Here is a 27,557-nt window from a genome sequence, read left to right as displayed (position 1 = left end):
TCTTATGAAGGTAAATAAGCAGCTTGTACTTTGCTAGGAGAGGTAAGCTTGAGACATTTCCTCCCTGGTGTATTGAAGGCTTTCCTGAAGAGGAGGATAGTAAGGGGTGTGGTGTCCAAAAAAGGACAGAGGAAGAAGAGGAATCTGAATTACACACTAGCCTTACATCTGTCTTTACGGTCCCTGGTAACACTAATGTCCTACTACCACTCAGAACTTTTTCATGATCTGTTTCCAGTGTACATTCCTTATGCATTACGCACTGACGAGGTACTAAAAACCTTGTATATATCAAATTCTCCCCCTTTGCCCCATTTTCAATCTACAGTTCCTTTTTCGTTACTTTACAATAATAAAAACAGTGAAGTAAAAAAATAGATGCTTCCACCCAAGATTATATTGCTGCTACTAAACAATCTGCTTTCGGATACAGTGAATTATGCCTCCTTTGAATTTTTTTTTGGAATCAAGGTTTTCAAAGGACTGCAGTTGAAGAAGTTTTCCCTTAAAGGTTAAATAGAGGTTTCCCCGGTAGTACTTTTCCATTACACACCAAAACATTTAGTCTTTTTTTCACTGAGGTATGAAGAAATGTGAGATAAAATTTATAGGCCCATATAGACAGATGAATACCCCTAAGTCTCAGAACCCTAACTAAGTCAACTAACCTAGTCAGAGACCCTCCCCGTGTCTCCAGGTGGAGGACTGGATGGAAGGTTTTGTCAATATTCCCACTTCTTAGGTTTTCCTAGAAAACTTGGAAGACTCTTTCATTTGAGAGCAACTTAAAAATATGTATGTACATATATATACACACATACATACATATTAGATTAATGCATAACTAAATTCTTATTAATTAAGTAAGGACAATAGACTATCAAGAGAATTAGACCAAGACATATGAAAAGTAACTGGGACTGAATTTATTATTTATGGAATATTCATACTTATATACAGGCAATCCTTTGTTATGCTACAGTCCGATGACAATTTTAGTGGCACTCAACTTGCACATTTGATAATTGTATTATTATATGTAGCATCAATTACCAGAATCTATGTAAGTCTGCTGACATGACAGCAGTGTCTTTTGGACATATATTATCCTGGAGCCTTGCTGGTCGTCTTTGCTCACCAATAGAGCTAAAAAGAAAGATTTCCTAGAAATTCAAGTTTGGGCATAGCCCAAGCATAAAGAAAGTAGCCAGACCCAGATGGATATCTCTCAAAGTACTCACATTATCACCACCTGAGAGAGTTTGATAAAAACGGAGAGTCCTTGTCTGTATTACAAATATATGAACCAGGATCTTTGTAGGTAGGATGTGGAAACCTACATTATAACAGGCTTTCCAGCTGGTTCTTATGCACACTAAGGTTTGAGAACCATTGCCCTATGTGGCTGCCATGATTTTTGAGAGTTACTTGTCAATAACTTGATGTATAGAGAAATGGCTTTGCCATTTCTTTTCCTTTCCTCCTCCTTCCATCTGTACTTTGCTCCTTCCTTCTCTCCTCCCCTCCCTTCCTCTCTCTCTGCCTTTCTTCCTAAAGTATCTGATGTTTGTGAAAATTGGTCAAGCACATCCTAAGAACTAGAGATTAAAGCCTGCAATTTAGCAAGAGAGATAGACAAGAAAATTGGCAAATAAAGTGTGTTAATGCACTATAAAAGTGCATTCAGTCAGAACCTTGCTAAAGTCCTCAATTTAGCTGTCTGACAAGAAAATGTGTCTAAACCATGTGTTAAGTGAAAAACAAAGTAAATCAGAACAAACATATCTTTGTTTAAGCCACTGCCCATTTAAAAAACACTCCCCCAAATCTAAAAATAGGTATTGGCTTATGTACATAAATATTGTATATAGGCATAGAAAACTTCTGGAAGATTATAGATCAACTTATTCACAGCACTTGTCCCTATAGAAAGGGAACCACAATTGGTGAGTGAGGAGGATAGGGTGAGGCCCTTTATATGGCTTTATATCACTAGCAGGAATGTGCATCAGTACCAATTATCTGTAGGTAAGCTTGGTCACATCTGAGAAACCTTTAAAATGCACAAATACAGACATTCTATAACTTAAGATGTTCATGTTATATACGCACATAAATTCATTTCTATTTCATTTTAATGTCCAAAAACTCTCTATAAATATCTATCAAATGGAGATTAACATCATGGCATATTTCATTTTATTTGTAGAAAATATTTAATGTAAAGCAAAGATGCACATGGCCTATCGAAATTGAAAATACTCAAAATTCACCCCATATACCAGGGACTGACTAAACATTGAGCAATGAATGAAACAGGTGAATTTGCAGTGTTTACTCTCATGGAATTTAAGTCTAGTGGAGAATGATGCCCAGACACTGTTTACAGTAAAGGTTTAGGTGTATAGCATAGAGCAAGAGAATTTGCTTTGCATGCAATATGATTCCATTTTTACTTTTAAATATGTATAAATATAGCAAAATGTAAAATTATCAGAATTCTCAAGATTAAAAAGTGATTTTACCTTAAATTCTTTTTTTAAAGATTTTATTTTTTTCCTTTTTCTCCCCAAAGCCCCCCGGTACATAGTTGTATATTCTTCGTTGTGGGTCCTTCTAGTTGTGGCATGTGGGACGCTGCCTCAGCGTGGTTTGATGAGCAGTGCCATGTCTGCGCCCAGGACTTGAACCAACGAAACACTGGGCTGCCTGCAGCAGAGTGCGCGAATTTAACCACTCGGCCACGGGGCCAGCCCCTTTACCTTAACATTTTAGTTGCAAAATTTAATTTTAACTTTTAAAAAAAGACCAAAATTCATAACGTTAATAGGACTTTTTTTTTTCATCTCAAGTTCGCTGACATGGAATATTTGATATATATGAAATGAGAAGATGGAAAGTAAAATTATTATTTTTTAAAAAAGTTTTTCACTTTTTCCCCATCTATCACTTGAAGCTGGAGATTTTCTCTAAATTATTTTTAATAACAGTTATACAACTAACAGTTATTGAGCAAGGCATTTTCTTTCAAGGCATTTTTGTAAATATTTTGAATATATCGTGTCATATAATTGTCAAACGATTAATAAGACATCTTGCAAATTGCCATTTACTGTGACTCAGGGAGGGTAATGGGCCTGTGGAGGGTTGTGAAGTTGGTTGGATGTAGACGGGGAGACAAACACTGCTCTAAGCCGCCTCTCATATCATTGTTGGCTTTGCAGTAACATGTGGCTTCCTTACCGAAAGGGCATCCGGTCGTTCAATATTCATTAACAGCTTACACTATGTTAGCTACTAGAATAAGCTCCGGAAATCGATATTAACAAAACAGTCACATAGCCTTGATTTCTTGAAAGTTCTATTCTGGTGGAATCATCCTGACAATAAATGACAAATATAATAAATAAATTTTAAATGTTAAGTGCTATAAAAATAGCAGAGTACATTGGAAATGTCAGCATGGCGGATGTAAGTTAAATGAGGTAGGCAATGTAGGTCTTGTGGAGAAAACCATTTGATCCATGTGGACATCTATGGAAAAAGCATTTGAGGTAGAGGGATTAGCCAGTGCAAAGCTTCTGTGGCAAGAATGTGCCTGATTTTAGTGGAGCAACATATAGGATGGCCACAGCATATTTAGTGAGAAGGAGAGTAATGTGATAAAAGTAATAAGAGGTCAGATCCTGTAGAGCCTGAAACAAATTGGAAATCATTGAGGGGTTTTAATGAGACAAGTGACATGATCTGGCTATTATTTAACAAAATCACTGGGCTGCAATTATGAGGATGGGCTATTGGCAAGGGTAGAAGCTGACAGAGAAGTTAAAATAATTTAAGTGACAGCTCATGGTAGGTTGGATCAGGGTGGTAACAGCAGACGAAGTGAGACGTAGTTAGATCTTGCGTATATTTTGAAGTTTTAGTCAATAAAGCTTCCTCAGAGATTAGATGTGAGGTGTGAAAGAATCAGGAGTAAAGGTGACTCCAAGATTCTTGGCCTGAGCAACTGGAAGAATAGAGCTGCTGTTAAAGTGGGAAAGACTGTTTCTGGAGCAGGTTTATAAGGGGGGAGAGGAGAATTTCATTTTTGCAGAGGTTGCATTTGAAATGTTTACCAGATATTGAGTATCTAATAAACATGTTAATAGTTATTAAGTAATAACTATTATAGTTAAATAATAGCTATAATAAATAACTATTGCAATAGATATTAATTAAGGAGAGTTATGTGCACAGTGGATATAGATTCTGGAATTCAGAGGGCCAGGATGGAGATATAAATTGAGAGTCATTACGTTACCGACATTTTTAAAGCCATGAGATTAGACAAGATCAGCAAAGAAGTGAGTACAAAGAAGAGAATACGGCTAAGACCTGACTCCTGAGGTACTCTCATTTTAAATTGAGGAAAAAAGAAGAAAGCAGCAAATGATAATGAGAAGAAATGGATAGTAATATCGGAAGAAAACAAAAAGAGAGTGTTGTCTTGAAACCCTAGTGAATAATGTTTTCAATGCTGATGATAGGTCAAGCAAGATGAGGACCGAGAATAAATATTACTTTGAGCAATGTAGGAGTCACTGGTGATTTTGCTGAGAAAGGCTGTATTTGAGTGGTGGGGGTAAAAACCTGGCTGAAGTGGGCTTAGGAAAAATTGGGAAGAGTAAGTATAGACAAAAGTGAATACATAATATGTAAGAAATGGGCACTACAGACACAATAAATAATTGGTGACTTTCTAGGAAAAAATAATTTCCTTCCTCTTTCCCAGAATTTATTTAAACGTCTTGGTGATCTTTCCCCATTTTCTTTTTTTCCCCTAAATTATCATATCCACAAGGAAGGGTTCATATTAGAGATTGGGAAATTTGTTAAATTGCTTGCCACCAGCCAGCTGGACCAAAGTTATTCTGTATTCTCAGTCCTCTGGTGCAAGGAGCTAAGAGATTATCAATATTTGCTTGTTTTAATACTGAAAATGGAGTGGTTTGTCTCTTTCAATATTTTTCCCTCCAAAGTAACTAAATAGTGTATTTTTGATACTTCTGCTATTTTGGCTTTAGTTTTACTTTGGTCTCATTACTGAAAATAGGACTCATGCCCAGAAATTCTCAAAACAAAACCTGGCTTTTAAATCTAATGTTTAACATGTATCTACAGATTTTATAGATATAAGTAAGGTTATCTTTTGGAATTAAATGATTTTTTGAAATACTGTCTTGTTTCACTTGACCTACTTTTTATACTTCTCGCCTCATTCACTAGTGATTACAGGGGAACAGAATAGGTCAGATTTTTGAGAATTCCTCTCTATGTTATGTAGAAGAAGAGAGGATTAGATGAAAGCTTTGATGCATGAACCTGTTAGAGAATAAAGTATAATTGCATTAATTTGTTTTTAGTGCCATATTTTAACTCTGATTCAATCTGGAGTATCTATATTTTTAATATTCATTCCTGCCACTAATTTCTCCCATGGGTCTTACATTTGGATATTCATTTGCCTTCTCTAAATTAGAGAAACATGTGGTGAATTTCCCTGTGTAGCTTCTCATAAATCAGGAAACCTGAGTCTGGGCCCTCATCTGTCTGTTACTGAGATGTGGTGTGGCCTTGAACATCAAACTATTCTGTTTGTTTCTCCATCAATATAAAAATGTATGTTTTCACATTTAGAGAGGCAAAATAGCATAGACTGTGAACCTGGGAGACAGATACCTGGTTAGCACATCTGGAACACCTCAAATAGGACAAAATATGCGGCAGCAATCCAAAAATATGAGTCATATTGGCAACAAACTAATGCTAGGGCGATAACAGAGACTTTACAAGTTATTTTTAAAGATATAGTGAAATAGATTGTTTCCAGAGATTTAATTTGAATTTTCTTTCTCTTTTTGTTGGATCACTTTGTTTCCATCATGCAAATAATATATGTTTTCCTGGCTTCACAGCTGGCAGTAAAAGTTAGCAACATATGAGCTGAATGTAAAATATAAGCTTCTTTCATTGTTATACAATTTACTTCTTGTTTTCCCCTCACTGTCCATAAACTGTGTGTGTGTTTATTGGGGAAGGGGGACAAATAATAAAATTTGAGATGTTTGATAATATTATTAGTATGTCCAGGATATGACATAATGGCATTTTAGAATAATTAGATACAAAATAAAAGGAGAGAGAAAATTTCCTGTTCAGAGTGATTTGTGTGTATGAACTGCTCCTGCTTTAATCAGATCAAAGTTATTGGGTTGGAACCCCATATGGACCAATTAGTTTCATCCAGTGGGAAGGCGACGTTTTCTAGTCACAGACTGCACCTCTCACCCTGGTCAGCTCTGTCTAGAAATCCTGCTGTGTGTCATAGAAGGAACTCCTAGAAGAACATCCATGGCTCAGTAGAAATAATCACAACCCATTATGCACAAAGAGTCTATCCACACTGATGGCGTCAGAAGCACATGTGGTTATGTGTGAAAGACACATAATCCCAGAAAAAGCCACACATTATTCTCCTTAGTGCAGAACAGGGGCTCATACGTATTTTGTGCCATGGATCAGTTTGGCAATCTGCTCCCAAATGAAAATTCAAATGCATAAGAAAAACTACATACCGTTACAAGGGAAATTTAATATCTTGAAATAGAGTTATCAAAATATTTAAAAACAAAGATAGTTTCTATTAATGCTTTATAAAATATTATTTCACAACAGGGTTGTTCATTATTATAGTTTAATATTAGTAATTGGCATAAATGATATTTCAAAATATCTTCAATATTAATAAAAATATGAATGATTTTTCTTGCTGCAAAGTCACCAGCACTTCCAAGCATCACTGTGATTTATCACCTATCGTCTCAATTGAAGAAGACACTGAATTACAATTACCAGAAAGTGGAAAACTATCTTCTAGAGGCCCAAGTTCTTGCCTCCAGATTGAACAATCCGAGATTTCTATCTGAACTAATTATAAACCTTCATGGCCAAAATGCCACTGTATTTCACCCAAGAAAGCATCAGGGGTTTGACATAAACCATCTAACTTTTACTTTGAGTGGATTTCAAAATATAACTATTCCAACAGTGAAGAAAAATATCAATAAAATTTTATGACAGAGAATTTGAATCTATTTCAATAAATGTATATACTATCGAGTTATATCAATGGTTTCTCCTAAAGTCTGGAGGAGATTTTCTAGATGTCCATTGTGATAAAATTGTCCCTTAATTAAATTTTGTGGATTGCTATATTGTAAGACACCATTTTTAAAAAACAGAAAGTCACAGGTTGGTTTTTCTCCACTTACAACATGACCCATGTGGATATTTCCTAAGAAAATGTATTACAAATATAAATTGTCATCATTTTTTTAAACCGAAGAGGGAAAAAAAGAAGAAAACAAACATATTCCAAATGCGTACATATTAATTTTGAATAAGATATTTGTGGTCAAATAATATTTAAAATTCCACAGCTACTAAAATTATTTAATTGAAATTATCTATCTGTCTAGCCTTTATCCTTTAATTTTATACAGAATTATGACTCATTTGGGGATTTAATCATTAGTGTGGAATGAAAAGATGTGGAAGAGACACAAATAAGTATAATACTTTGAGTGTTGAATCTTTTTCTCTTTCAATTAAATATTTTTTCAGCAATTCACTCAAATGTCTTCACTTCTCAATTTTCTATCTTTAAGCATGGTTATCTCTAACAATATGCAATGATAAAATAATACATTGCAGTGATGATTATTATTATTACTTTGAAATATACACTGAGTTTGAGGACGAGACCAAGCAATTAATGAAGGCTCTCTGAATTTCCATTTCCTCTTTTATATTTTCTAAGGGCCTTTTAAATTTAAAGCATTTCTTTCAGGGCCGGCCAGTGGCTGAGTAATTAAATTTGCACACTTCTCTTTGCTGACCCAGGGCTTCATTGGTTCCGGTCCTGGGTGTGGACCTAGCACCACTCATCAAACCATGATGAGACAGTGTCCCACACAGCACAACCAGAAGGACCTGCAACTAGAGTATACAACTATGTACTGGGGTGCTTTGGGGAGAAGAAGAAAAAAAAATACATTGGCAACAGATGTTAGCACAGGTGCCAATAAAAAAAAAAAGCATTTCTTTCTGTAATGAGACCAGTTCAAAAGAGAATCTCCATATATGGTGTGGAAAGTGACACCCCAAAAGAATCTCATAACATATAATTTTCAAAGCTTTTTTCTTTTCTTTTCCAGGCTGAACAAGACAATGGCCATCCTCTTCCCGCCTTTGCCAGTCTACATATTGAAATACTAGATGAAAACAATCAGAGTCCATATTTCACAGTGCCCAGTTATCAAGGCTATATCCTGGAATCTGCCCCCGTGGGAGCAACCATTTCTGACAGTCTAAATTTGACCACCCCTTTAAGAATTGTAGCTCTGGACAAGGATATAGAAGATGTAAGTTAAATATAAATTTTGCTCTTGTTTTGTTAATACATCTCTTGTTATAGTTATGTCAATAGGAAATTTTACTGAGACCTGGTTACATGAGCTATAGAATAGAGAACAAAGTCAGTATAAATGAGAGTTTTGGTGTCATAATTAATTTTGTATCAATGATATTATTTTAAAAAGTATGTTTGAATTCCTCAACTATTCTTTTTCAGTTTACAGACATTCAGCATAAGAAAGGAAATGAATGCTTCACTTGTAATTTCCTAAACTAAAAGAGCAACTTTTTTTATTAATATGGGTTGAAAACTGTTTATATAGTTGCTGACAGAGAAAATAATGACATTACACAATGAATATAAAAAATCATGAAGGCAGCCCCAGAGTGTGAATTGGGGGACTTTTCTGACGGTATATTTTTAAAGAAAACACATTTGGGGCAGCCAATCCACTCACACTTCTGCCAGTGGCTGTGCTGATGTGAACACTCCTCCACTCCACACATCACTGTCCTCTGTTTTTCTGATCCTGACACTAGCTACGAGTCGGAAGCAGTCCAGGTTGCGTAGATCAGAGTATTTTACCTCCTTAGCTAGAGTGATTGCTATGAAGAGTGGACAGAAAATCTATACCAGGGCAGTCAGAGTCCTCTCAGGAATTGAAAGGAAGAAAAAATAGAGCTTGAAGACTTTAGCATCACGTATTAAAGAAGTGGAAATGTATTTGAAGCCATTGTAGCCAAGCCTGCTGAAATCACGGAGAAAGCCCATTATCAGTGGGAGAGAATGAAGCCTGATGGAGACATGCAGAGAAGAGTCCTCCTGAGTTCCTGTGTTTTAGGTTATTAAATCCCCAGAGCTATACTGATTCCTAAAGATTTTCCTCTGATTCTGTGACCTACCATAGTATTTCCCCAAATATCTTTTTTTTAACATACTTTGAGTTTGATTTCTGTCACTTGCAACTCAACAAGTCCTGATTCAGCAATTTCTTTCTCTTCAATAAATCTTTCTGTGATGACAGAAATGTTCTGTAGCTATGCTGTCCAATACAGTAGCCACTAGCCATATGTGGCTATGGAGCACTTGAAATGTAACTAGACTGAAAACATAATTTTAGCAGTTTGCTTAATTTTAATTAATTTATATTTAAATGGTCACATGTCACTAATTGGATAGCACAACTCTAAAATATCCCTAAAATCTCATTTCATGGAGCTTTGTCACCAGTTTAATAAATTAAGAGGGCACTTTCAGACTTTTTCTTTCTCTTTCTCGAAAAATTTTGAAACCCTTAGCAGAGGCTGTGACTATCCTGTGTGCACTCTACTTCTCACCAGACGTTTTATTTTACTCTTGATATCTCTCTCTGCTTTCTTTTGTTCTATCATCCCACCTTTTTGCCCTTAGTCTCTCTCATTTTCTTTCATCATATGTTTTAACAAGAGCTAACTGTAATTGAGTTCTTAGTAACTGCCAAACAATGTACTAAATGCTTTATCTTGAATTAATTCTCTTAAATCTCACAGCAAACATAATAGATGCAGTTTCCCATATTGCAGAAGGGGAAATGGGAGCTATTTTAAATGTCTTACTATGATCAGAGAATTAGTAGATGGTGGAACTGGACCTTGAGCCAAGGTCTATGGGAAACAAAGTCCTTGTTGTGAGCATTAGTCTAGACAGCCCGTTTTATATAGTCTGACTGTAGTCTAACTAAATCAGCTGATAAATCCTATAGACTTTCTTCCTAGAAAATTGCATATACATACACAATTTCACATCCCAGTTCAAGGGGTTTAGGGACCCCCTGAAGTTTAATGAATTTCATGAGTCACAGGTAAAGTCTTCGTTTAGCGAATCCTCACTGGGAAATTCGCGGAGCCACCTTAATAAGTTTTATCCAGGCTAAGCAAATATATGTTGTAGGCCTGGAGGTGTCCCACAAATATTGGAGTAGATTTTATCTCATTTTTTAATTTGAATGCATAATCATACTTTAAGCAGTGACTAGTTAATTTGGAAATTTTTAATAATTTAAGTCACACCTTTATGAACACAGTGGTTAGCAAAAGCAAAATCCTGAAGAAAAAAAAATGGAGTTGTTATTTTTTTCATAATAGCAAAATTTGTGTATTTGTACTTGCTTGGGGTATTTATATTATTTAATGGCTGCATATTAAGCCCTGTGCTTGCTTGTGTACAAGCTTACTGGTCTGGATTGCCATTCACTTTAAAATTACAAATGTTAAAATTGTGTTCTAAGGGACTTTGTGTAAAACAGTGGGACTTCTAATGTACTGTTGAGGTAGGGTGGGTTAAGAGCCCTTGGGTCTAAAACCTTTGGGAAACACTACTTAGAATTCTGCTCTTGGAGATTTACAATTCCAGTTAGGCTATTAAATGCTCTGAATATTTCCAAAGGGTGGGACAGCATGTTGTGGTTCTTAGGAGCTTGTGCTTTGGGGTTAGACAGCCCTGGGGTTGACTCTTGGTTCTGCCGTGTGACAGCTGTATGACACTGTGAGCCTCACGTTCACCATCTGCCCCCTTTCATTCAATCATCTATGATCCTAAAAGGCATATGGTAGCAATCATTGCTGCCTTGGCCTGCTCCTTCACTTGGGGCTGAAGGAGACGGGCAAGGAGAGAAAATTTCTCTTAAATGATGCCATATACATGGAGAATGGCATAATTACTATGTTTTATAAAACTATCAAGTAATTAAATGATGTGTGTCTGGCCATTTGTTTAATACTTAGGCCCATTGTCTTCCTAAAATTATCTGCAGTGGGTGATTGTCATTAGATTCTTAGAAAGTGAACAAGTATATCTAATCCTCTAGTGACTAAGATTTCTAAAATATCACATATAGCTTTATATATCTATAATTTAAATAAGTCCATACAATAATAAATACAATTTAATTCAACTTTCTCTGCTATGTGAAATGTTGTCTTAAAACCGACTCCTCAGAAATTGGTGTAATACTTCATTGTGCCACTCAAGCTTGAAACCTAGGAGTCATTCTTGACTTTTGTTTCCTCACAACAACTAATAAATCTTCAAGTTCTTCCTATTTGGCCCTCTGAATATTTCTTGACTCTCTTTTCTCCTCTCAATCCTTACAATCACCACCCTCTTTGTCTTTTATCAGAATTGCCTCCTGATCTGCTTGCCTCCAGTTTTTTCAATTCAAATCCATTTTTTCACTCAGCCACTGGAACAATTTCTTCAAAAGCTTAAATCTGACTATATCACATTTCTGCTTAATATACTTTTGTGACTTCAATTTTTCCATGGAAGGAAATTCAGGCTCATATGCATGTCTTTCTATTACTTGGTACCTGATAACGTCATTTTCTGAAGCTTCCTGCTTCACCTATTACATTTAGAAACTGCTTGTATTTTCCTGCCTATGCCAAGCTGCTTCTTATCGAATTACCTTTGTTTGTTACATTTTTTATATTTTGAAATATTTTGTCTTCCATAACACAAGCTGACTTGGATAACTTATGCTCAGTGTTTAGAATTCAGCTCAGATATTCCCTCATTCAAGAATCTTTTCCAGAGTTTTCATTCTCTCGGTTGAGTTGCATGTTTCTCCTTGGTACATTTCCCTAAAATTATACTTCCATCATTGTAGTGAGTGTCTTTCTCCCTCATTGAATTTAAATCCCTTGAGAATTGGTCATACATCTCAGTAACTTTTAAATCCTGAAGAACTGAGAGTTCCCAGAACTTAGTAAGTTCTAGTAACTGTTTCATAAATCAACAAATTTACACATGAGTAAAGGAATGAGCATATTTAACATGTGCATTAAAAATTCTAATGATATTGAATTAACGATTTCACAATATGACCAATTCCATGGTCGAACAACTAATTCCTAGAAAGTTCTTCATCATACTGAGTTGAAATCAGCCTTCTTAAAACAGCCGTTATTCCTTATATCTTCCTTTTGCCAGCACACAAAATCAATCTATGAAATAGTCATTAATATATTTGAAGATAGATTTATGCACTTCTGAATCATCTCTTTTTCCAGGCCAGGTACTCTTTAGTTTTGAAAGTAAAGATCTGTGTCAACAAAAGGAAACTTTAAGGCCCTTTCAGTTCAAAGATAAGGATTTTACTACATGGTAAATTCTTGCTGTTTTTGAGTGTCAGGTTTAGTGAAATTAATCAGCATAGGCATAAAGGATTTAAGAATACAGACAGAGACAGATCACCTCATACTGGTGTTAGCAACAGAAATGGAGATTAAACATCAGGCATGAGAAGAGCAGTTGTCACTGCAGAGTTGGTTCTCCTGAGTTGCTTCAGGAACAGTTATGCCAGAGGGCAAATGCCAAGAAGAGGACAGACATGGCTCTATTTGTCCAAAAATTAAGTTGTGTTTCTTCCTTCAATTCAGTGGAAAGGGAGACAGTGTTTTAAGAAATATTAGAAAGGATTGGTGAGTTGTGGTGTTATTAACAAGGTGGATTTCAAGTCAGAAGGAATCTTAAGGATCACAGTGAAACTGAAAAAAAGTAAACAAAAATATTTGTACTAATGTTCCTTTTCTATAGATATACAGATGTCAACATACATACTATATATTACATATATATCAGTCACATTTATGTTTTTTCAAGTACTCTTGCCTCATAGTTTCAAAATAGTCCAGAATATAGGTAGAGCAGTAAGGCACAAGGCTTTTAAGAGGCATGTCTGAAATCACCAGGTTTTCAGGCAGACTCACTAAAAAGTTGATTATTGAATTCTAGTTGTAAAAAATGACAGGGGATAATAATCAACAGAAGTTATGCAATGTTTGTTATAATGTGTCATAATACTAAGAAAAAAGTACATCTAGGGAAGGGTTGTTAGTTTAAATGTACTGGAAAATGTTTTATTTTTTGCTTGTTATTAGTGTATATTGTATGCCATATGTATATTTGTCCTTCTTTATATTTACTTTTTTAATTGTTTAATTTGCATATAGGTTCCACCTGGTGGAGTTCCTGTAGGTACTAGGTTTTAATTTTGTGTTTGCTCTTTTTGTTACTTGCTGTGGTTCATTGCCTTGTTCTTTTTCTTTTCTACTTTAATAAGTAGGCAGTTACTTAATTATCACTTAGAAAGACATCAACAACTAGTTTAAATATATATGTATATAAAGATATAATTTAAATTTATATCCAAATTGCATATGAACTTAAACAAAGATATCTTAATTATTACAAGTTTATTTAGTCCATGGCAAACATTAGTAATTCATCACCACATTATTTCTGAAAGATTCTAAGCTTGAGGTCTAACCATTTTGAACAAGCTACTTCAGACAACTACTGTCAACTAATTCAAATTGTCAGATGAGGTTAAACTTTCATCACTTTTCCCATTATGCTTTATAATTTATATGTATGTACATAAGTATGCATACATATTTATGTGCAAATATATATACATTTTAGTGTTGTATGTGTATATATATGAGGATGCATATTGTGTGTGATAGCAATTTTGATTCCCATTGGAAACCCCAAATTGATTTCAAATCCAATAAACGATCATATTTGAATGTTTTTCTTCTATATGATGGGATTTTTAAATTTTACATTCATATGTTTGTTTGCTTTTGCATTTGTATATGTGTTTTACTTTCACATTCAAGTTTTCTGTGCTATAAGTGAATATCAGAGTTTATTTTATGCTTTCAGAATATAATACACAAATCAATGAAGTGATAAACTTTTGATGTATACTGAATGTATACTTTAGAATAAAATAATATTACCTTATGTCGGGGGAAAAAGAAGGTTTATTAATCAGCCCTCTATGTACGTATTGATTTAGAAAACTAATATTTATTTTAAATAAATTTATAGACACAAAGACTATATAAAATCTACTGTCCCTATCAGAATAATAAGCCAGAACATTTTCTATTTACATTCAAAATATGCCACACCTGAAACTAGTATGATCTTTGCAGATAAATCTCAAGTATTAAACTTTGAGTGATAATTGGCTGAATATTTCCAAATTTCCCTTCTTAACTTTTTGTACTTAAAGAAATACCTAGAAATTCACCAATTGCATCTATGTATGCTGTGTATAGATATAAAAGGTTACTATTTTAAATATTCATAAACTTCAAAAGTTATATTTTAATTAGAGATTGACTGTGCAGGACAGATTAGAATAAGCTATAATATGCCATGTTCAATGCTAGCTTTACGTATTACATTATCTTTTGCATATAAAACAAATAATTTGTAGTTCTGGGAAATGTCGTTTTAATCTCTAGCTAGTTATTAGAAGAGAATTTGAAGTGGAGATAATTAAATTAGCAAAAGGTCTTTAATGTTTCTGGTTATCAAATTTGAGAGAGTCTGTTTCTGAAGTCCTGGTGTGTATATTATCTTCAAATGGAAGCATTTGACAATGAAAATCTCGTGGCTTTCATAAATTCTTAAATTCACAGTGTTGTTTGTGACACAACCATATTATACTACAGTCACATATATGTACGCTGGTTCACAGCCCAGCACTTATTGCAGTATTGCACTGTCACGATACCTGACATAAAAAAAGTTCTTACAAGTGATGAGTACGTGAATGAATATACCTAACTAATTTACTAACAGAGGCTATGGTTGAAAGGAAGAAAACAAATTGAGGAGGATTAGTTATAAAGGAAGTAGAGAAGGACTGAAGGATTTGAACAAAGGGAAAGAAGTAAATATTTGGTAACTAAGTCACATAGCAAAACTTGATTACCTTAGACTACTAGTGTTGTAAAGGGAAGAGTCAAGGAAGCTGTGTTTGTTGGCACCATTGTTGGCACACTCAGAGAACAGAAAAAAAATATGAACTTAGAAACCTAGTAATTTTACCTTGATAGGTAAAATCAAGAATAAACACTAAAAGATGGCAGATACTCATATTTGTTTAGTTTTTTTGTTAATTGAAACTGCATGCTAATAAACACTTTTGGTGATTTAAAAATAATAATTGAATTTTATTACAATTGACTCTAAAGTATAACAACATCAGAATCCTCAAAATGTGGCTCAAAATATGTTTAGTTGCATGTATGTTTGAATTTACTTTTTAAAATAAATAATTTAACTTTTTATTAGCTAACATATTTGATTAATCAAAATATTCTGCTTCCTAGCCACGCTGAGCAATTGGGGTCATGACACTGAAATGAAGTTGCCTGTTTGAAAACATTAGTGTTAAGCCTCTTGACTTCTTACAACTCTTAACAACTTTGATTATTTTACAATAAATAGATCAATGGAAATTATTATCTATAGTATTAATTTTTTATTGTTCCAAGATAAATGTAGCACACTGATCTTATATCAAAATCATGGACTTAGAAGCTACCCTGATACGAGATACTATGAATACAGAATTTGTATCAGGTTCAAGTGAAACCATTCAATTCAAAGTTATTTGAAATATATACGTATTGAAGCTTTAAAAAGATGGACAGATTATCTTGTGGCTCAAACCATGCCCACCTTTTAATATAATAGTGTGCATTTCAACTTTCTCACGTTTACATAGAAATTTTTAAAATGTGAATTCTAGTTTTTATCCAAATTAACATATTTAACAATTCCAGACTCTCTACTTTGCCCTCAACTCTTGACACCATACTAGAAAAGTAATCTATTATATTAAATTACATTTCCCACCATACTATGCGTAATATTTTAAAAGGTGCCACAATCTATAATAACACCTTATCTCCCTGTATCATCTCTATTATTTTTTTATAGCCTTCTTGGTATCCACTCTCTCTCAATTTTTCCTTTTTATTTGCTCCACTTCCTTCCTATTCCACTTCGCAGACACCAATCCAAGCCTCCTCACTTTGTGTCTCTGTTCCTTCTCTGAATTGCAGAGATTCATGTCTTGTCTTTCAGCAATGGCAATAAAATAGTGAAGGGTTTCCAATGCTTAGTTAATTACCTCTGTTTTAAACTTTTGCAATTACTTCCTTTTTATGTATATATTATTTTTTTCTAGACTCTTAGGCACATGCAGTCAATTCATATATTTTCAATCTAATCATATGAAATATTTTAATTAACATAAATATTATGTTTCCCTTTAGAGAATCTTTACAGCATTAAAATAAGAAAGAGCATGCATGATATTTATAGGTAATGAATTATACATAACTAATTTTATTTCTATTTTACATTAAATGTGAGAATAGGATAATAATATACATATGTGCAGTTTATTACTGCAAATGAAGTAATTGTAAAATCCTACAGCTAAAATCTAAAATTGTGGGCTTCAATTTCCTTTTCTTGCACTTACTTTTTATATCTTGAGCCTAGTGAGGTTCTGGAAAATATTTATATTAAATAATCAATAAGAATATAGTCAATTAAATTGTCTTCTATCCTATCCTTCTTCCTACTCTTTTTCCTTTTATTAAGATTAATTATACTAGTACTTATTTCAGTATTTTGTTTCCCACAGAATGAGTCATTGTCTTTGGATAGTTTAGCTCAATTATCAGTAAATATCTAGTTAAATCTCTTTTTTTTAGATATTCTTAATACCATTATGTATATTTTGTAATAAATTTGAAAAATTACTGTCCAGGTAATGGACTAATAGCTGCATTATTTATTCAAGATTTTAAATAATGGCATTCTTTTTTCAAAGACGAAAGATCCAGAGCTTCACCTGTTTCTAAATGATTACACCTCAGTCTTCACCGTCACACAGACTGGTGTCACTCGCTACCTCACCTTACTTCAGCCCGTGGACAGGGAAGACCAGCAAACTTACACCTTTTCGGTAAAGAGATTTCATATATATATATGTATATGTGTATGTAATAAGGAGATGTCTGTTTAAAATTGAAGAGATCAATGATGTGAGAGAAAAAAATGCAATATTTTCAGATAATATCATAGAGAATACCAGTAATAAAATGTTTCTCACGTGTATTTCTCCCGTTTCTGTTCTTAAGTTTGTATAGCTGTTACCATTCTTTCTGACAGAAGAAAAATAACTTTTGAGATGGAAACAAGAAACCAGGAATTTCATGTTTCACCATGCACTCATGATTGATTTCAATTAAGATATTATAAACTAGAAGCTGCAAAGTCAAGAGTTATTTCCTAACCTTTATTTTATTTATTGATTTTTATTTCATTTTTAATTTTGTCCTAGGGTTAGGCCAGCGGTTCTTAAATGGAGATGATCCCCATCCCACCCCCCACACTCATTCTGTCCTTCCCCTGGAGACATTTGGCACTGTCTGGAGACGTTTTGGGTTGCCACTACTATGAGAGGGTGCTATTGGCATGTGGTGGGTAGACACCAAGGATGCTTCTGAACATCCTATAATACCAGGACAGCCTCCCACAAGAAAGAATTAGCTGGCTCAAAATGTCAATAGTATGGAGATGGAGAAAGCTTAGCTTAGATTAATCAAGAAAAAAGAAAGAAGACTATTAAAGCTGTGATTGTAAATAGTAATTATGAGATATATATATATGCATTACTAGAGGTTTGAGAGGTGAATATAGATAAAAAGGAAGTTCTATCTATTATCCAAATTCCTGAACTAGATTTTATTCAGGTATAAGAGAAAAATGAGCTGATGGAAAAGTACAGGTGATGGGACTAATATAGGAGTTCTTTCTGGAGAAACTTACACAGCAGAACTAGAGCTTCCAGAAAACCTAAAGTGATAAAACTTGGATACCGAGTGGATTTCGGAAGTCATTCAAAAAAAGAGTAGTAATGTTGTAGGACTGATTTTGTCAGACCTTCTTAAAATGTTAACCATGTAATTAAAACATCACTATTAACTAACGCCAGTGAGTCCTTTAAAAATTGCCATCTTGTGAATTGCTAGAAAAAGATATTAGATATCTAGGTCACCTTTCTTGACTGATATAAGCACGTGGCTATAAAAGCAGCTATTGTATTGTATACAAAATATGCAAAAGTGGAAAATATTTTTTAGTAATTTTTTAAAGGTTAAATAGTAGTCAACTCCTAAGAATCACTTCAAGCTTCTAAGACATTTTGCATACCTGCTTATTTAAAATGTGCTTGGAATTGAAGACATTAAAAATAAAACAGAATCCTCCATAATTGCCTCTTAGCACATTCAAACACTTTGATTATATGTACTAATCCAGTTTTATCACTTCCTTTTATCAACAAACATTTTAGCACTCTTTTTAAACTGTCAATTACTTATAAGAACCTTCTTAAATTGTAAGGATGAATTCTGTACTGCTTATGTTTGCATGACTCTCTACTAAATGTATTTTTCTACCTCCAAAGATAACAGCATTTGATGGTGTGCAAGAAAGCGAGCCAGTTATTGTCAATATTCGGGTGATGGATGCAAATGATAACACTCCAACGTTCCCTGAAATATCTTATGATGTCTATGTTTATACAGACATGAGCCCCGGGGACAGTGTCATACAGGTAAATACCCATATAATCTGAGGATATATTCAAAGCAATTATTTCCATGGGCATTAACAACTGCATTAAGAAATTGGTTAAGAAATTGCTCAGGAAATGAAAATGAATTTCAGATTTATTGAATGGCATAATTTAGCTTAAACAGCTTTAAATTTATGTTTACTTTCCAAATAAAAGTATATTTATATACACTTTAAAGTAGAATTAACTAGTTATTAGATGTAAACACAGCTCTTTGACCTATTTATACTTGACTTTTAAAAATGTAACATAAGGAATATATTTAATATACTGAAATTTCAAGTATTAGACATGTAGTTTAAAATTTCAAATTATTTTGAACTATTGTAGAAATGCGTTAAATTTCTTTTGGTGATGAATCAAAGGACTGCATTAATAAATTGGCAGATAATACCATTAGACATCGGTTGCCTAGATGTAAAACGGAATCATCACAACAGGGAAAATTAAGATTAGATAGTAGATGGTATCTTTGAAAGCACAGAAATCTGGCAAAATCTTCATCTTTGATTAGTCTTATTTTTACCATTAACTGTACTTACTGCATTTAAATAAATTGTAAATTATCTCAAAATCTTTTTTGGTATTCTGCATATAAATCATAAACAAGTAATATTCTTTCTTGAGGATTTTCGTCTAAAGTGTAGCTGACTCTGGTATTTTCTAAACTGACTGCACATTTAAATCATCTAGGGAGCTGTTTAGAAATAAGATGACCAGGATTCACTTCAGCCTTCCTGGATCTGAAGCTCTATGAGCAATACTTAGGTAATCGATATCAAAAACCCAAACCCCAACCGTTTCAGTTGCCCAGCCATGTAAAGATTACTGATCTAGATTTTTCTCTAAATCTGAGAGTTAGAGGTAATACATTTAAGATACTCTCAGGCCAAGAAGGCCATGATTTTCTCTACTTTGTAGAGTATTTGAATGCCTCCAAATTGTTACTAAATTTCATATATTATATATTATATAACAATATGTTGTATATGATATATACTAATAGATAATAGTATATAATAGTATCATATGTAATAAATATTAATAAATAAATGTATGTATCTCTATATTTTACTATCAGATAAATAGTTCAGAATATTAAAACAGCAGTCCAAACGCCTCAACAACATACTCACATCTTCGCATCATGCTTCTTGTTTTCCTCTCCAGCTCCATGTTGGGCCCTCTATTCCTATACATATGCTTCAGTCCTATTGAACTACTTCCAGTTACCTGAATGTGCCTTACTCTTTCTCATTTTCTCTAATTATCTCCTCTAATTTGATCTCTTTGTCTTCTGTTTATGGCTTGATTACTTTCTTTTATCCTTTAGATTCTTTTCCTTCTAAGAAAGCGTTCTTTAGTAGTTTTCAGGTGGTAGTTCCTAGTAATTCTTCCTTAATAGTTTCTGTTCTTGCAACCCACCAGTAAACACAGGAGTTTGTAGCCAAGATACTGTGATACAGTGGTGTGTCCTTCTCAGTGTGAGCTGTTTGGGAAGAAACTTTAATAATGCCTCAGGGCTTTTGTATGCTATTTTCTGTTCACCAAGAACACTCTTCTTATCCCAGATTTTACAAGGTTGACTCACTTTCATCATATAAGACCCAGCTCAAAATGTCACTTCCTCAGAGAAAACATGGCTAACAGCTTTGACACTAGTCAGTAGCCTCCACTCACACTTTCTTTCTCTGTAACTCACCCTTTCCTCCTCACTGTCATAGCCACTAGGACCATCTGAAGTTATCTTATCTTCTTCTTACCACTACCCCAAATGGAAAACTCTAAGAGATCAGCGACTGTCTTGTTTGCCACTGTAATGCCAGCACATGCCAGATATACCAACCACGCAGTAAATATTTATTGAGAGGATGAATTATTACCAACTGTGCATGATATAATTGTTACTATAAATTGGAAATAATTCAGTACTATCCCTGTTTTATTTTACTTATGGATTAAAATATGCTTTCTTGAGTGATATAGAAAGGGGTGAGATCATAGCCTGGGCACTGGAATGCACCTCAAAGTGCATCTCATGTGTGAGCATGCTCTGCTGTGTAGGTGGTAGTGGGGGAAAATGTTTCAAACAGCCAACATACATTGTATTCATATCTTGGTTATGGCACTTGTCATATTGATGAAATGCACCTTTTTACCCATTTGTCTTGAGAGAAGAATTGTAATTAGTTTATTTCTGTACCCGTAGCATCTGTAATCATAGTAGTAGATGCTTCATAAATGTTGATTTGAGGATGAAAGGAAAACACGCAGACAAGTTGATATGAATGAATAGGAAGGTAGAAACATAACGGCCTTTATTTCTAGTCAGTTCATGAACCTGGAGAGCTATTTATCTTTACCAAGGCACTCTTTCATAAAGAGTAAAATTATAGTTTGTACAGATAAAGGAATGACAATTATTGTCATGATCTTATTTAATTAGACCTGATTCCCATCTCTATAATAACATAATTGGAAATAAAAGTAAGTTTATACAGGAAAATAGCCAGCAGGGAACTGGAAAGTGTAACTAAGAAAACGATAGCAATTATGTGGTGGAATCGTATCTCAAAAAACATTTGCCTTAGGGGATCAAGAGCTTATTTCTGGCATTTGCAGTCTACAAAAGTTAATTTCCCTTATGTATCTCTTTATAAAACAGATCTTGACTTGCCTTTAAAGATTCATATTTTATATATTTCCCTGAACTATGAGGATTATGAAGATAGATTGTTGTTTGTGTTTATATGCCTTTTGTTTTTTAAATTATTTACATACCAAGAAATAAAGCTTTATAATTAGTATTTTTGATGTTATTCCTGGTATGTGGTAAAAGAGTGGTATAGCTGTAAAACATCTTCCGAGGGCCTAAAAATCAAAGGAAATAGATTTCCCATTGAGAGAAAAATTTTAAAACAAAGCAAATGATTCAGAACTGTGATCTTCAACTGGATTTTAAGGGTCACAAAATAGGTTCTTATGCTCCACCCACCCTTAAGACCTCATCAACTCTGCCTTTCCCCATTATCCCAACAGAAAATCAGTTAGTTTATTTTTGGTTAGTAATCTGATGTCAAAAAGAGTGACAGTATTAGAAACAAAGGTGACGATGAGAACTCTCCAGCAAGGACAGCCTTGGATAACTGATTTTAAGTATCATAATGAGATCATTTTTTATCTATCATTTTCAGTGTGGTTTGAGACTATCTTGGCTCAATCTAAGTACGTACTTAATTATTTGAGCCCAGTATCTTTTTGTTACGAGGTAGCTATCCTTGCCTATGAGAAGTGCATAGGTTGGTCATAACGATGTGAGTCACTAGGTCCGGCTTAAAAGTTCTCAGTTATAAATTGGTCTTCTGACTTTATCTACATCTCTTATGCTTGATTATTATGAAAAGGATGAGAGTGATTTGATGTACATGGTTCATGAACCACCCTAAAACGAGCACTGCGTAGAACAGCATCTGCGTCTTTCATAACTAGAAATGAAGTGTAATCAGATACTTAGCACATTTTGGGTTTAGGGAGAAATTACTGGCATGAGTGACAATGATTTTTTTTCAGTATATGCAGCATATTTTGTGCTGCATGAGAGACCTTTTTGTAGGCCATCAATGAAATCTTACAGGTTTACACTAATGGATATCATACTCTATTGTCTTAAGGTCTTATTTCACACATTGCTAGTTTTCTTGAAACACCAATTGCTCTATATTAAAGATATAGATTTTGATACACAGTTTAATATTTTGAAGATGTAGATTTTAATATCAGTAGTTAACTATCCAGTCTGTACTCCATAGATGCTATTCCTAAACTTTTACAATTGTCTTAAATCAATGATTCTTAATCCTAATTGAATATCAGAGTTCCACTTGAGGAACTTTTAAAAGGATCGATGCATGGACTCCACCCTGAGATGTTTCATGTAAATGATCTGGCCATTCATAGTAGAGTCACTTGGAGAGATTTTATTTAATAGAACAAAGCAGCTCTAATATGCAGCCAATTTTGAGAAGAACTGCCTTAAACTGCGACAATATTTTTATACCTCTGAAGATTGGAATTCTGAATTCATGAAGATGGCGTCCCATATGGAGCTGAGTGCTTTGGGTGTCACCCCATCTCTTTCCATTTTTCTCATTCTTCAATCTTCTTACTTTCTTCTGTGATGCTTCTTATGCTTTAAAGTTCACTCTTATCCTCACTTTCACCTGTGCTCCACTAATTATTCCATTTCTTTCCAGTTTCTTTCACTACAATAATCTCTTCCTCTCGACTGGTTCTTTCCCATTGGCCTATAAACATTCTTAAATCTCCCCACACCCTGCCCTAAACACTTCCCCTACATGAACCTTTATGTTGCTATCCCACTCTGGTATATTCAGGCACTTGGATTGGTTGATAAGTTTAGAGAATTTATTAATTTCTTGTTATTATTTATAATTATATATCATTTCATTAATTTTATTAAAATAAATAGTTGTATAATCTGACTTTCCCTCACATCATACCACTAAAATCATGTAAAATCATAAATCTGAGTCTGTCTCTTATTGTCAAATGCAGAAGCATTTCCCAGTCCTTAATCTATGTAAAACTCTCAATTTTACCCTTTCATGGAAAACTTGCCTGGTTCTCATCCTACCTCTCTGGTGACTGAGGGACTTTGTTGCTGCCTCCTTGTTAAGTTCTCACTGTTTGGTTCTCTTCTGTTTCATCTTTTACCAAGTGTTCAAGCATCACCTCTATGTATCCTTGAGTCTCCCAAAGTTAAATGCCCTGTGATGACCTGAGCATTAGGCTGACATTCCAGGTATCTGTTGCACATGGCAATGTAAATTTTTGACAGGCACTTCAAACTGGACATCTTCCAAGATAAATGAACTAATTATTTATCTTCCTTCTAATACAGAAGCACACACACACAGCCTCAAACACATATATCCTGTCCTCTATGGAGGCCTTATATTGTGAAGGGCCCAATTAATCTTAGATTACACAGGCTTCAGGCTAGCAACCTCAGAATCATGTTTCTTTTCTCCCTCCTTCACCATGCATCTAGATGGTCATCCAGTTTCTGAAATTGCCATTTCAGACTGTATCTGTCTGTCGTCATTTCCTTTTCCGTGCCTATGCACTGCCGTAAGTTAGACTACTACAGTAGACTCTGACAACCCTGTTTCTGCAGCTTCTCCACCACCTGCTACAAAATGACTATTCTGAAGCAAGATTCAGAACAGGTCCCCATTCTTCCGGAAAACCCACCCAAAGAAGAGTGCAGTCTCCGCACATGCAATCAAGAAGATTTATGCAATAGTTCAAATATTTTGTCATCTCCTGCAACATTTCTCCATGGAGGATCTCAACTCTGAGATCATATACAGGGGGTTTTTTTTGTTTAATTTTAGCATGGAATATCTTTCCTGTTCTATGCCTATTGACGTCTCTCTCAAGTTTTAAGTTTTGGTCCACATTACACCTTTTTTCATTCTGTAGTACACAGTTCAAATGTTACTTTTTTAATAAAGGCTTTATTTTGCTAACAAGTCAGAATTCATTGTTCTTTCCACCAGACTCCCACAGATCCAGCTAGTAACCCTGTCTATCGTACATTTTACTCTGCCTTGCATTAAGGTCAGCTTTTATGTCTGTCTAGCCTACTAAACTATAAATTCCTTTAGGACAGAAACTCTTAACAATCTCTAACCACCAGTGGTCAGCATAATGACTTCCACACAGTATGGAGTCACCAAATATCCGTTGAATTTATTCCCTCCATTAATGTGCTCGCAATCAGTTTTAAAAAGTCTCATTCTAGAAATGTGTCTGTTTGGCTTAAGAATTCTCTCTGTTATACATAGAGAGTTATCTCCCACAGCCACTTCTCAAAATGCTTTGTAACTTCACAGCTTCAGCCGCCTACCCCTTTAACGCTCTTGCTATGGAAAAATACCTTACACTGGAAACGTTCCTGATACATTTCTCTTAGTTGTGTCTGTCAAAGTTCATTGAATCTTACAGCTAGGAATTACTTTGAAAATATTTCTTTTTCACTGCTTAATTTTATAAAGAATTTGAGTTAATACATTGATAAATAATTTGTCCAAATTCATGAAGTTTACAAGTGGCAGAGTTGACGTTGAATCCATTTAAATACGATAGAATCTAGAGCCAGACCAGCAAGTTTTGCCCACTTCTGCCACTGTGTACCTTCATGTGACTTTGGACAAATAGTTTAGCCTTCTATGCTTCAATTTTCTAATCTTTAAAATGGTGATGATAGTACCAGCTTCACAAGGGTGTCATGAGTATTAAATTGGTTATATGAACTACTACCACATGTGCACTTTGCAAATGATAGTCTGGTATAAATGTTATCTAGTTATTATTATTATTATTGAACCAGTCTCATGAGTTATATAAAAGATTTATGATTATTAATATCCTTTACTGCCTTATCTGAGTATATCTCTCTGTGTTATGTGCGTTATTTAGTACTCTGTGGTAGATGCACAAACATTACATATAAAATTATATATTAAAAGTTCTTAAAATAATTTCCAATATTATGACTAAAATTAGGATAAGCCTGTACAGTATTTTAATACCTTTTGACAATTTATTTTACATCAATTAATGATATTGCTCTCTGTGGTGTGTTTGTGATATCATAATTAAAGTTTGATGGTTATATTTATTTAAGGTCTTGGTGAGATTTAGTATTTCAGCAAATACCAGATAAAGATTTGCTGAGCAAAGCTTACAAAAATGTAAATTTTTACATTTGTACATAATTTTGTTTTTGATATTTGAAACAATTTAATTTTGCTAAAGACCACACTACAATTTCTTACCTAAACATTTGCTTTAGAATCAAAACATATAACCAAAATTATTATTCTTAATTTATATAGGGTACCCAATCATCTTGCAGACATTAAGTGAATTTGAAGTTTTGTTACATCATCTATATTTTGTTCAAACGGATGATATTCCTCAGCTAAGAAAATAACAACACCCTCCATTTAGTTATTCAAGCTGGACACCAGAGAGTTATTCTTGCCACATTCTCATTTACTCCCGCTTCCCAATCTGTTACCAAGTCTTACTAATTTCTCCTCATATACTTATTGAATACATCTACTTGATTTTCTTCCCACTGCCACCATCCTAGTAAGAGCCACCATCAGCTGTTACTTAGACAACTGCAATACCCTTCTTTAGATTTTATTCTCTCCTCTCTCTATCTTCTCATTCAGCAGACAAAGGGCTTTTTTAAATTTGAAATCAGATTAATAACTCCCATACTTAGAAAAAGGAACCCTCATACACTGTTGGTGGGAATGCAAACTGGTGCAGCTACTATGGAAAATAGTATGGAGTTTTCTCAAAAATTTAAAAATAGAACTGCCATATGACCCACCTATCCCACTACTGGGTATCTATCCAAAGAAATTGAAATCAGCAATTGAAAGAGACCCATGCACCCCTATGTTCATTGCAGCATTATTCACAATAGCCAAGACATGGAAGCAACCTAAGTGCCCATCGACTGATGATTGGATAAAGAAGATATGGTGTATATATACACAATGGAATACTACTCAGCCATAAAAAAGGATAAAATCATCCCATTCACAACAACAGAGTTGGACCTTGAGGGTATTATGTTAGGTGAAACAAGCCAGATAGAGAAAGACAATCTCTGTGTGACTCCACTCATATGTGGAAGTTAAACATGTAGACAAAGAGAACTTTACTCAAGTAGCTATATTTTTTCCTGTTTGCCAAGTTTGAATAGTTAACTTGAATAATAAAGAGATTAAAAAAGACTTTCTGAGAAATAAGTATTTTGAAAAGTGCTTAATTTTACAATAGACAATTACTTTGTTTAAAAGTCCAACTATTATTACAGGAAAAATATCTGCATGTTATTTATCTGTGTATATATATTTTTTATTACTTGTTACATACTTCTACCACTTCTACATACTCTATCACTTTCATAACATGACTTTTGTCCACTATAATGAATAACCATATGTTGAATCAAAGACGGTTTGATGTATTAATGACCACGGGGCACCACATACCAGAATCTCAATGTACAATAATCCTAGAAGAAAAAATAGTCATAAAGCAAGCCAAGAAAAATAATTAATCATAAAATTCTTTTCCTATAATATTTAGGATTCTTTTGGTTGAAGCAACATATTTTCAAATTAAATTAGCTTTCTAAATTTATTGATTATTATTTTTTTTGGTGAAGAAGATTGGTCCTGAGCTAACATCCATTGCCAATCCTGCTCTTTTTTGCTAGAGGAAGATGGTCGCTGAGCTAACATCTGTGCCAATCTTCCTCTAGTTTGTGTGTGGAACAATGCCACGGCATGGCTTATGAGTCGTGTGCTGATCTGCACCCAGGATCCAAATCTGCGAGCCCCAGGCCACCCAAGCTGAGCGTCTGAACATGACCACTACACCACTGGGCCAGCCCCTAACCTAGCTTTTTTTAAAAAAGGTATATTTAGGGCTCATATATCAGGAAAAGTCAATGGTAAATTTGCTCAGGCATAACTGGAAACAGTG

General features: G+C 34.2%; 1 protein-coding gene across 3 annotated transcripts in view; it reads left to right on the top strand.

Annotated features, from left to right (window-relative positions):
* PCDH15 (protocadherin related 15) overlaps positions 1-27,557 on the top strand; it is a 954,225-nt gene that overhangs the window by 646,996 nt on the left and 279,672 nt on the right. For all 3 annotated transcript variants that reach the window (XM_070611305.1, XM_070611290.1, XM_070611296.1), the window contains 3 exons: positions 8,259-8,465; positions 17,148-17,282; positions 18,789-18,938. In XM_070611305.1, the coding sequence (XP_070467406.1) occupies positions 8,259-8,465; positions 17,148-17,282; positions 18,789-18,938 (492 nt within the window). The remainder of the gene's footprint in view (positions 1-8,258; positions 8,466-17,147; positions 17,283-18,788; positions 18,939-27,557) is intronic.

Source organism: Equus przewalskii, chromosome 1, assembly GCF_037783145.1.
Source record: "Equus przewalskii isolate Varuska chromosome 1, EquPr2, whole genome shotgun sequence".
Lineage (NCBI taxonomy): Eukaryota > Metazoa > Chordata > Mammalia > Perissodactyla > Equidae > Equus > Equus przewalskii.
The sequence above is the reverse complement of the archived record's forward strand: the minus strand, read 5'-3'. Positions and strand labels throughout refer to the sequence as shown.